Source organism: Nicotiana tomentosiformis, chromosome 7 (assembly GCF_000390325.3).
Source record: "Nicotiana tomentosiformis chromosome 7, ASM39032v3, whole genome shotgun sequence".
NCBI classification, from domain to species: Eukaryota; Viridiplantae; Streptophyta; class Magnoliopsida; order Solanales; family Solanaceae; genus Nicotiana; species Nicotiana tomentosiformis.
Window position 1 is genome coordinate 18,075,528 of NC_090818.1, and position 12,707 is coordinate 18,088,234.

The window sequence follows — 12,707 nt, forward strand, 5'->3', positions numbered from 1 at the left end:
GATCGTCGGATTTTGATGCTTTTTCGCTCCTACAGTAACAGAAGAGATTTACTTTTACTTCTTCTTCTAAGTGCATCTTTTTGACATGAAGGTTAGTGGTTAGAGCAGGTCGGAGAGATTTCAGTATATATTAAGGTATTACTTTGTACTCTAAGTTGCCTTCTCTGGTTAAACTATCTAAGTGATTTAGGGTGTTGTTGGACTTTTTAACTGAAGAAAGGAAAACGCAATTGGTCAAGTGTGAAACTTGTGCAGGACTTTTAGATATGGTTAACTTCCTAAGTATTCATTGAGTTGTTTATGTCTTCATTTTGATCTTATTGTTGTTGGGGTTTGTTGCACCATAATGGACTTGTTGTCCAGTTTGTGATATCTTATTTGCAACGACACCATCTTTAAGGAAGTCTTGCACTAATAGTAGAATCTGAAAAGTAACTTTTAAATACATGTCTATCAATTTCTTATCACAAAGTGCTTGAATGATGAGTTTCATATTATAAAATACTTGAATAGATAGTCTCTTTTATTTTCAACATATATTGAGTGTTAATATTCTCTGTATATGAATCTTTTTTTAATTTCAAATCAGATATTTATAATTGATAAATTTCACTTCAAATAAGATGGATATTTGATTGCATCTCACATAAATAATTTGTGTTGTCTTTTTCTTAAAAATGTAATAGCATCACACCTCAAGGCTTTTTCTATGTTCTTTTGTTTTTCTTTACTGCTATCAAATTTCTAACAGGATTTTCTCGCCCAAGTGTGATGTGAGGTTATAAATGCATATACGTTGATAACCACTTAGCGATAATTTGGCATGCACTATAGCTGAAAACCCATGTAAGCTCACTAGAGCACATGGAATGAGCTAAAGAACAACAAACTGTAGCTTTCTTTAACCATAACAAACGCTATTCTAATGGCAGAAGAAAGCAAAGGCAGAGGCACAAACTACTAGATTTCTTCTGCTAGCATTTGCAATTACAAGTATTTTATTTGGTTTTTACCTTGTTTGTTATATGTCCTTCTATTTCTAAATTATGGAGCTTTGTAAGAGTAAAGCTTTGGCCAATTTTGGGGTTTCATACTCTCTGCTCCAAGATTAGAAGAGTTACTTACCTCGAACAAGCTAATTCCAACACCGAGCAAGCTAAGCGATGCTCCAAAATGCCATCCTGTGCGTTCCGACCTCCGAACGGCTCGAAACTAACCAAATACTACTCAAATACGTCAAACAATGCTAATGAACCAATCCCGATCGAAAAAGATCAAATCTTGAATCAAAAGCCCAAAATCGGCCAAAAACCCAACCCGGGCCCGCACCTCGGAACCCGATAAAATTTACAAAATCCAACAACCCATTCAATTATGAATCCAACCATACTAGTTTCACTCAAATCCGACTCCAATTCGATGTTCAAAACTCAAAAATTCGTATTATGAAACTTTAGGCCAAAACCCCAAATTTCCTCTTTAAAATTCACAATCTAATTACCAAAAACAAAGGTAGATTCATGAAATATAATCAAAACCGAGTAGAGAACACTTACTCCAATCCTTGTGATGAAAATTGCTCCAACAATCCCCTCAATCCAAGTCCCACATCTCAAAATATGAAGAAAGAATTAAAATCTCGATTTATTTGCGGACAAATAGTCGCATCTGCGGTAACTGTTTCGCTTCTGCGACCACAACTAACCAGCTGGCCCCTCGCACTTGCGGAATGATTTCCGCTTCTGCGAACTCGCAGGTACGACTCCTCCTCCGCATCTGCAATGACCTCCAGCCACGCCTGCAAAGTGACTAGACCAATGAGTTTCTGTTAAACTTTGATTACATTCACCCTTTTTTCACTATCGGAAAGAGTTTTCCTTCCTTTTTTGTTCCAATAGTTTTCATGTCCCAACTTTTGAATGGCTACAAGGAAAACTCAAATGTTCAAGCTTCTATTATAGTAAAAGTTGTGCCTGAAATAAGTTAACACTATTAGTTTTGCTACTTGATTTCTTATATGTTACTTTGCGTGAATTATGGAACTTTACGAATGTAAAGCGGTGACGTAATTGTTAATAGGTCAATGGGTTTGTGTTCTGTTCAATCTATCTGTTATCTTTTTTTCACGATTCATTTATGGTGTACATTGTGATACTTTTAGTGATGTATAAATATTGTAATTATAGAAGTGTTTGGGCATTTGTAGTGTGTCTATACTTTCAATTGAACTGTAAATCTCTTTGTCTGTTAAACCTTTATAGATTGCTCGAACTGCTGATGTCGCCCGATAAAAAGCATTTGGCATCACCTTACTCCCCGCAAAAAAGGAAGCAATACTCAGCAGAAACAGTCTCTAAAATTAATTGTAGGAGACGTGATATGTACAAGCAGTTACCAGTTGATAAAAGAGACTTTCTTTTAACGCAATGCCGGTCAAAAAAGCTTGAACTAAAAAAGGGTCAAACCGCACTGCTTGAATATACCAAACAAGCTGCTGGATTTGAATTACCTACACAAAAAACTCTGACGACAGTTGAGCGACCATCTGTTACTGCCACAGGTTAGAAGCAAAAATGATTTGTTTGAGAAAAAGATACATTTGCACACACATTGTTAGTAGACACAGATATATGCATGTATATATGTGTTATCCTTTGTGATTATATTTAAATACAATTTGCTTTTTCTAAACATATTTGGATTTGAATGTTAGACGGTATATCTTCGGTTGCTGGGCCAGTAGCTGGTTGTGACAAAGGAAAAAGTATTACCGATCACTTCTCCATTTTTGAACATGGTAAGTGAGTGAAAATATGTTATTTCAGTTTGATTGTAATCTCTTTTAATATATTAATTAGAGTTGTTTGTATATTAGGCTCCAGCTCTGGTGCACCCTATGAACAACACCATGTAGAGACATCTATCGTCGCAAACAAAGGTTTGTCTCACTTTAATCTTTTAACAACATTTACTACTGCTCTCTTCTCAACACTAATAGGATGTATTGTTGCAACTAATGTACATAGGTTATAAATAAAAAATAATATGTTTGAACTGGAATATTAGAGAACTACCCAGTGATGCAACCATTTTAAAAACTGTACCGAATTGTAAATATTATGGAGCAAAAAGATTTGAATATGAAACACCAGAATTTTGCTGTAACAATGGTTCAGTTAAGTTGATGTCACATGAAATGCCTAATGAACTCTTGAATCTATATTTAGGCAATACCGAAGAATCTGAACACTTTCGTACCTACCTTAGACTTTACAACAATATGTTTGCATTTACTTCACTTGGAGTGAACTACGACAAAGCACTGGCAAAAAGAAACCAAAGAATTTATACATTAAAGTACAAGGTCAAATGTATCACTTCATAAATGATCTGATTCCAACAAATCGTCAACCACGAAATTTACAGTTGTATTTTTATGATGAGAACACGGAAATATTGAATCAAATGGCTTCTTCAGATATACTTCGACAGTCGATTGTTGAGAAACTAATGGGTATACTGAAGATAAATTCTTATTGTATCTTCTTGAAATCTCTTATATATATTCCAGAATTATCAAACTTTTATATTGCATTGCGATGTGGCTCTGGCTTAGATCGACGAATATACAACTTGCCAACTGTGTCAGAAGTAGCAGCATTATTGGTAGAACAAGAAACGAACAATAATAGTTTTGCACCCCATATCCGAATTTATACTCACAGTAACAAAAGCCAGTTAGTAAATTACTACTATGGCTGCTATAATCCTTTGCAATATCCGCTTTTACTTCCTTATGGTCAAAATGGCTGGCATTGCGGTATTCCAAAAATCCTGCAACCTAGAAATAAATTGAGAAAGCGAGCTTACTATGAGACCGAACAACTTCCAAGTGTCTCTAACATGTGCTCAATTGATGGACTACTTGATATGGAAGAAGATGTTTTGCAAAAGGGAAAACGAAAAAGAAATAATGTTTTTTGTCGTGAATACTACTGTTACAAACTCTAGATGAGAGACAATGAGAAAAATATCATTTTACATTCTGGTAGATTATTTCAACAATATTCAGTTGATGAATTCATAAAAGTAGAAACTTAGAGGTTAGATTTTGCCTCATTTAACCAAGATTTATTTCGGGTTAATGTACTACAAGGAATTGTATATATCTTAAGACTTGGCGAAAGAGAAGCTTCTAAGATAGGAAAATAAAACTTTCTTCCGACAAGTTTTACGGGTGGTCCGAGAGATATGCGCCAGCGTTATATGGATGCTATTGCATAGTGCAGCATTTTGAAAAGCCTGATATATTTCTGACGATGACATGCAATCCCTCTTGGCCCGAAATAAAGCAACATTTGCTCCTAACAGACGAAACTCAAAATAGGCCTGATTTAATTAGTCGAGTGTTTAGAGCAAAGGTAGAAGAGATGGAGACAGATATATTAAAAAGAAACATATTTGGAAACGTTGCAACTTATATGTACACTATAGAATTTCAAAAATGCGGTCTTCCACATGCTTATTTCCTTATTATACTTACTGGTGACTATAAATTATTAATGCCGGAGGCTTATAACAAATTTATTTGTTCTGAGTTGCCTGATCCTGATACAAACTCTTACTTATATAAGCTTGTTATCAAACACATGATGCATGTGCCTTGTGGTAATTTAAATCCTGCAAATTCATGTATGAAAAGAAATGAGTGCAAATTTAAGTACCCTAAGAGCTTCGCTGATGAGACAACAAAAGGAAATAACTCATATCCAATTTATAGAAGATGAAACACTGGTAAATCTGTAAAAGTTAGAAAATAACTTCTTGATAACTCATGGGTTGTTCCTTATAATCCTTATCTGTTGTGTAAATATAATTATCATATAAATGTGGAAGTTTGCTCTAATATTAAAGTTTTGAAATATATATACAAATATATATGTAAAAGACATGATAAAATTTCATTTGGCTTACACGAAGATAACACAAATATGCAAATAGATGAGATAAAAGAGTATCAATCTGCTAGATGGGTGTCACCTCCGGAAGCTATGTGGCATTTATTTGCATTTTCTATCAATGAAATGACTCCAAGTGTTTATCACCTCCAGTTACATCTTGATGGACTACAATTTGTCTCCTTTAAAAAAACTGACACAATAGACAGTATCCTGAAAAACCCTATGATTAAGAAGACGATGTTCACAAAATTGTTTTTGATGAATGAAACAAACGAAGATGCTAAAGAACTTAAGTTGTTGTATAAAGATTTTCCACAATACTTCGTATGGTTATCTACCTACAAAATGTGGACTCGACGACAACGAGGTCATGCTATTGGCTGCATTGTAACATGCCATCCAACAGAAGGAGAAAAATATTACCTTAGATTATTACTAATGAATATGAGCGCACCAAAATCATACGGAGATCTTTTGAGAGTAAACGGGATATGTTGCGACACATTTAGAGAATCTGCGGAAAGAAGAGGGTTGTTGCACTGTGACAACAACTTGATTGAATGTATGTCAGAGGCTGCATGTTATCAAATGCCTTATAGTTTAAGATGTTTATTTGCTACAATATTAGTACATTGCAGCCCTGACAATCCAAGGGAACTGTGGAAACAATTTGAAGATTCAATGTCCGAAGACTTTAAGAACCTAGCCAATATAACGGCAAAAGATGCCCACTTTGCTGTCCTAAATCACGTCAATGATATATTACATTCTATGGGCCGTGATATTAATGAGTTCAACCTTGTTTCAGAAACTATTACATCTTCGAAAATGGCGAATGAAGCGAAAGAAGAATATTTCGAAAGAAACATCATTGTGAGCGACGAAGATTTATTGTTGCATAGAAAATTGAATACATAATAGAAAACGGCATACGGCGTAATCCTTCAGAAAGTATTTGCTAATAAATCATGAGCATTTTTTATTGATGGTCCTGGAGGAAGTGGTAAGACATTCTTATATTGTGCCTTATTAGCAACTGTGAGATCTAAAGGATTTGTAGCATTAGCAATAACAACTTCTGAAGTTGCAGCTTCGATCCTTCCAGGAGGACGAACAGTTCATTCACGTTTTACGTTTTCAATTAATATTGATGAAAAGTTTTCTTGCAATATCAGCAAGCAAAGCTCACTGGCGTCTTTGATTCGCGATGCAAAATTAATTGTGTGGGATGAAGTATCCATGGCCAAGAAAAATATGATTGAAGCTTTAGATTTTCTTTTGAAAAATATAATGGACACAAATGTATTTTTTGGTGGAAAAGTTGTTGTGTTTGGAGGAGATTTTAGACAAACTCTTCTTGTGGTTCGAAGTGGAAAAAAGGAAGACTTCATTCGGAAAAGCATATTAAACTCCGAAATATGGAATGAGCTTGAGAAACTTCGATTATTAGAGAATATGCATGCGAAAATTGATCCCTCTTTCTGTGAATATTTGATGCGGATTGCAAATGGAAAAGAAAAGACAAACATGGATGGTAAAATAGAAATTCCGAGGTCTTTCATTTTTCCTTATATTACTGAAAAAGAATCGTTGGATCTTTTATATCCTGATTTGCATACATCTTTTCACGATTCTTCTTTTTTAACTTCTCGTGTTATTTTGACGACAAAAAATGACTTTGTTGATGAAATAAATGATAGACTTATAGCTCAATTTCCTAAAGATGCCAAGACATTTACTGCAATGGATGAAACTGTTGAACCAAATGATCAAAGCCAGTTTAAGAATTTTCTACATTCATTAAACCCTGCTGGTTTACCTCCTTACAAATTAATTTTGAAGGAAAATTGTCCCATTATGTTGTTACGAAACTTAAATCCTTGTGAAGGTCTATGCAATGGTACACGATTGATATGTTGTGATTTTAAGAGCCATGTTATAAGCGCTAAAATTGCAAGCGGTGATTTCAAAAATACACATGTATTTATTCCCAGAATATCGTTGTTATCTTCAGATGATGAGAAGTTACCTATCCCATTTAAAGAATATAATTTCTGGTGCGCCTGTGTTTTACAATGACGATAAATAAAGTACAAGGACAAACATTAGATTATGTTGGTATTTATTTACGTGAGCCAGTGTTTTCTCATGGCCAGCTATATGTTGCTTTATTTACGTGAGCCAGTATTTTCTCATGGCCAGCTATATGTTGCTTTATCGAGAGCAAAGAGTTCAAGCCGTATAAAAATATTAATCCGACTACCTACGGTGGATAACGATGATGACCAGTCTACATATAACATAGTATATGATGAAATCATTCAAAAAGCCCTCCTATAATTCCACAACTTTCTTGTTCATATTCCTTGATTTACCATACATTATTTATTTCAATGATTTTCTTGGGGCCTGAAATAATTTCTCTGCAATTTCGTAAGCACTAAATAATAATTGTTTTGTGTACCTTCAAATGCTTGCTAAATTTTTAGTCTTGTGATATAGTTTTTCGTTGTGCAATATACAATCAAAATGCTCATTGTAAAAATTTTCAAGGACCAATCAGTGAAAAATCTATAATTACAAAGGCTTGTTACATATTTTCACGATTTTCGTTGAACTCTGTGAAGCTAACCTTCCTACTACCTGGAAAAAATCAAGTTTTTAACTCTGCCTGTATTTTAGTTACACTACTGTATCACAGCCGGTCCCAAGCCCGGACAAAAGAGGAGGGTTTACTGTCTATCTGTGTTTTACAATTCTAAAATGCAAGATGATTACTGAAACAATAAATATTGCATCTTCTAAAACCTATACGGTATATCACAATGCTTCTCTCACCCAGAAGAACTTTTTGCCGCTACCTAAACTCTGTTCTTACTGACTGGCCTGGCTCGAGTACCCCCTCCTAGGTGACTCACAAATGTTTATCTCTATTTTGCTTACAAAAATATCAATATTTTATCTTTTTCATTTATGCAAAATTTGGGGTTATTTTGGATGTGCCTTTTGTTTAAAACTTTTCATCATTTAAATATAGTTATTGCAAGTGGTTTTGGAGGAGCACATGTTCATAATTTTAATTTTGGGTAAAACGTGGGCGGTGACGTATTTTGCTTTGTTTCTTCGACTTTGTTGTTGTCATGATTTGATTTAATAGATTTTGGAGTGAGTTTGTTCATACTACAACAATTCCATAATTTTCTTTTTGGTTTTCTCTGTGTTTGATTTTTGTTATTAATCTATGTCAGCCGGATTTGCGGTCGCTTTGGATGTCATTTGGCATTTGAAGATGTTTCATTGTAAGTTACTCCAGAAGTTAAGTTTATTTCTATTATCTACATAAATGAATGGCTAGCCATTTATGTAGTACTAATATGATAACCCTTTCGCCTGTTAATATAAGTACATATATAGATCTTACACCGAAGTCAACTCTTGAATATTTGAGACATTCGTGTACCATAAAAGCTGTCTAGCTTTCTTTCCGTGGTCTAAAGGAATAATATGTTTTATTTTCAAGCCTTAGATTTTCCTTGGTGACCTTTACTTCTATAAGATAAGTATTTTTATTTTTAGTTCTTCATACAACAGAACTGAGCGTTTTGATTTTCATCAAAGGAAGAAGGTTTATTGTCTATTAGCAACAACTTTCTCATCTCTTTCTAACCTATTAAAGCCATTATGGTTGAGCAATCGGTTCCGTGTTAGGTATTTTAGTTGATGCTGTCCATGGAGTTTTATTAATATATTTACTTTCGATATCAATTTCTTTATCTAAATGTTCACGTTTCACACTACATTTGTTGACTAATTTTATACTTTTTTTAGCAGAATTTTTTTCGTATTATGCACCATTAAGCCATGATAGCTTAAGGAAGTGAGATTGGACCTGAAATGAACGACACGTAAGCTATATCAAACTACGGTGATGGTATAACCATTGTTAAAAAGGCTACAATGCATTAGCAGAGGTTTCAACCTTGGAAGATGCACTACCGCCTTTTTAATAATCGTTATATGCTATCAAAAACAAAACTCTAGAGTCAGTGCTCTTTTTTCTAATCTCTTCATCTTCTTATCCGGTATGCTTTTCTTTCAATTTTTTGCTCACTGATTTACTGAATGGCTATTTAGTGTTTGCTTTCTTGAAAACTATATTGCAGAATAACTTAGAGGTATTACTTTCATAGAGGTATTTGCATATCCTCTGACGACTAAATTTCTGTGAAATTTTTGGATAGAGACAATGGCATACATCCTAATACCATATGTTTTGAAATATAACTTTGTCACCACGTAGGTGAGTTTCATCTAAAATATTTTATTTTAATGATTTCTCGAAAATATAACTAACTTATGCTAAAGTTTATCAGACGCACATTTAGAATCAATTACAATCCCATTGAACCTTAGATAGCAAAGGCAGGACCTGAGGTCCCCAAATTTGACTGAAACGTAAAAGATTTCATGCTTGGTTGGTGTCAGGTAAATGATAAATTATTTCATATAAGCGCACTTTATTGAACTCTTTTAAAATACAAACACTTGGGAGTTCGGAGTATAGAATCTACATACAAGGCTGTTCGAGAAGATCTGACCCCTTATTATACGTTTCACAAATGGTATGAACTTTAATTTACTTCATTATTTTTAGTTTTACCATGATTTCATTTCATTGACTTTGTTATAGATATAGTACTTTTATTTTGTGGATATCTATTATGCTGGAGTAGTATCTTCAATTCTTGGTAGGACATATTTTTAGTTGACAGTGGTAATCGTTGGCTAATACATGAACCAATCAGATGGGTTGATTTAGAGAAGAGAGGCTAGGAACCTTTGTTTTAGGGGTGAGTGAAGTATAAAATGATTGAAAATGTTACTACTGTATTGTTAATAGTTTCCAGGATTAGCTGTTTAAAAGAGAATTTTATTTAGCTTAACAGTTTCAGATATCTACTAACCTTCCATCGTGAAGTCATCTTCTGAATAAACATGTGAGAGCGAGGCCATTTTGTGAATTACTACTTAAAATAGTTGCTGGTAGACTATTAATATTGGACAACTTTCTCCACCAAATATCAGACCAGAACTTAATTTTGTTGGTACCATTGTATATACAATATGTTGCGTAAGTACCTCCCCACTTATTAACGATCCATTACAAATCATGTACTATAAGTCTATAATAGAGTCTAACTTATTTAAGTTTTCCGGTTTACTTCCTCATGTTTGTATTTACACCTAGCTTATTTAAGTTTGCCTGTTTCCTTCCTCATTTTGTATTTATCGCGCATGACCTTCCCACAAATAGGATACTTAATTTTTCTCTGTTTCTTTGAATTAATTGCTTTTAACTAATTGCTTTTGCTCTTCCATTCCGGTTGATCATTAAATTTGTATTGTTAATCCCCACAAATTGCCTTCCTTCGCTTTGACCATACTCTTCACTAAAACTTTTAGACTGTAATTCTATACTGACTTAGGATATGATAGTCACAGCATTGTAACGCTTACTACTGTTTTAGGCCTTAAAGGTAACTGCTTATTTCTTCATGTAAGCGCTTGGGCCTAGAAATGATATCTTTTTCTTCAATTTTGTCACAGATTTGAGCCAATGGACCTAGAAATGAGGTTTCAATTCATATTTATAGTTCTTTCATTGTATGATAATCTTCAATTTGCCTCAAAGTACACAACTCTTTCCTAATACGAAATTGTAGTCAGCCTTACTAGGAGTTTAGAGGTAATCAATGAAAGTTTGACAACACTCAATTTAGGATTTAATGAAATTAGAGTATGTAATTCCTTCACAGTACAACCTTGTACTTCTCTCTCGAAAACCCAGCTTCATGCACCAACTTAGTTTAACTTGTGCACAGGATGAAGAAGCTTGCAGATAATGAAATAAAAACTCTAGTTGCACTATATTTGGACATAAGGTGCTACTAAATTCTGTTACTACATCACTGATCCTAGCCATTCTACATGAAGAATATATGTCAATGCTTTATCGTGCCTCAAATATTTATCTTTCTTCTATAAGCTTAATTTGTTGCACTAAGTGCAGACATTGAGAACCTTTTTATGCCGGTACAGATTCTGGTGGAGAATCATGTGGAGTGCTTGCTCAAACCATATTTTACGCTCCCACAGATAATAAAGCCAAGTTTTGGTAATTAACTATTCTCTGTCATTCATTACAGATTACGTCATGTTTCATTTTTGCATACCAGACAACGAGCATGACTACAGAGAGGGATCTGAGCAATATAGATTATTGAACATTGTCTTGCATCAGTATACAGATTAAAGCAACCTTGGCTGATTTTTCCTTCTCATTCTGTGCAAGCCTTTGTATCGCATTGTTAATTCAACTTCTCAGCTAACCTACTTTGCAGGTATCTTTCTATGTAAATATTGTACTCTTTACATTGGCAAACAATATTTATCGAAATGAAACACGCTCTAATCCAAACTGTTGGGCCCGTGCAAGCAGGGGCCAATCCTATCTAGTTAAATAAGATGCAGGACTTGAGCGGTGTCACATGGGAAGAGAAGCAGAGTCGAGGGAGGTGGGTAGGACAAGGCCGAGTCTTGTGCTACACAATATGCATGCCTAAGCCAACAGTAGCAATGGTTGAATACTATAGGAAATAGGAATAGTTACTCACATTAGTAATATATAAAATATGAAGGGTTACACCCCTTCAAATATATTTAATTTATTTATTTATTTATTTAAATAAGTAAAGAATTTAGATTAATAAGAGGGTAATTTGGTAATTCAACTTTTTAGTTATGAGCTTTCCCACTTTTAATATAATATAGATATGAGTACACTATTTTTTGATTTTTCTCTTTATGCATGTGTATTATGTAATAGTAGTATAGTCATATATAGTTGCCTGGAATTAATTAGTAGAACTGTATACCCTATTGGTATAATTATGTGTCATATTGGTATCATATGGTAGTTGAAATATTTTTTGGTTGTTTTAGCTATATTTTTAAGTGAATTCTATTCTTAAATGATTTATATGATCATGTTTTGCTGTGTTGGATTTTCTTGTACCTATGGACATAGATTTTGTATATTATGTAATAATTTTTATATTTATATGCAGTTGTTGGAACGACCACGTACAACTATATACCCTATTAGTATAGCTATATACAATATTGGTATCATATGCTAGTTGAATTATTTTTTGGTTGTATTAGCTGTATTTAATTGGTACACTATTTGATTTCCTTTTAATAATAGTAATATAATACAATATCTTGAAATATTTTATTATATTAATATGTGGTACACTATTTTTTTATTTTCTCTTTATGCATGTATGTTATATAATAGTAGTATAGTCATATAATTACCGAAAATTAATCAGTAAAACTGTATACCATATTGGTATAGTTATATGCCATATTGGTATCATATGGTAGTTTGAGTATTTTTTGGTTGTTTTAGTGCATTTTTAAGTGAATTCTATTATGAAGTTATTTATATGAACATGATTTGCAGTGTTGGAATTTTTTTTGTGCCGATAGACATAGATTATATGTATTATGTAATAGTTTTTATAGTTATAGGCAATTATTGGAACGATCCCATACAACTATATACCATGTTAGTATAACGAATGAGCAAGTTATTTTGTGAATATTTAGCTTGCAATGCGAACATGCAATTTTCTCATACTTTTATTGTATCCTTTAATATTTTGGTACAGTAGTATAGTC

General features: G+C 33.5%; 1 protein-coding gene across 4 annotated transcripts; it reads left to right on the forward strand.

Annotated features, from left to right (window-relative positions):
• Positions 1 to 559: 559 nt before the first annotated feature.
• On the forward strand, positions 560 to 11,766 carry LOC108942849 (uncharacterized). Of its 4 annotated transcripts, none has more exons than XR_011409565.1 (6): positions 560 to 2,560; positions 2,714 to 2,797; positions 2,876 to 2,938; positions 5,770 to 7,137; positions 7,184 to 8,260; positions 8,793 to 11,766. XR_011409565.1 is itself a non-coding variant. In XM_033659278.2 (4 exons), exons 1-4 carry the CDS (start codon positions 2,137 to 2,139, stop codon positions 11,272 to 11,274), a joined length of 678 nt encoding a protein of 225 aa, XP_033515169.1. In that variant the 5' UTR covers positions 753 to 2,136; the 3' UTR covers positions 11,275 to 11,766. The 4 variants fall into 4 exon arrangements, 1 of the variants encoding a protein (XP_033515169.1); XR_011409563.1 differs by having other exon boundaries at positions 752 to 2,560; positions 5,770 to 7,101; positions 7,147 to 8,260; XR_011409564.1 differs by lacking the exons at positions 5,770 to 7,137; positions 7,184 to 8,260 and having other exon boundaries at positions 754 to 2,560; positions 11,168 to 11,362; positions 11,478 to 11,766.
• Positions 11,767 to 12,707: the final 941 nt, after the last annotated feature.

Excerpts from the sequence above, each read along its gene's own strand:
- LOC108942849 (XM_033659278.2), top strand. The coding sequence starts at position 2,137 with ATGGTGTACATTGTGATACTTTTAGTGATGTATAAATATTGTAATTAT. Across the intron at positions 2,798-2,875 it reads CTTCTCCATTTTTGAACATG|GCTCCAGCTCTGGTGCACCC; the intron begins GTAAGTGAGTGA and ends TTTGTATATTAG. Across the intron at positions 2,939-11,167 it reads ATCTATCGTCGCAAACAAAG|ATTACGTCATGTTTCATTTT; the intron begins GTTTGTCTCACT and ends CATTCATTACAG.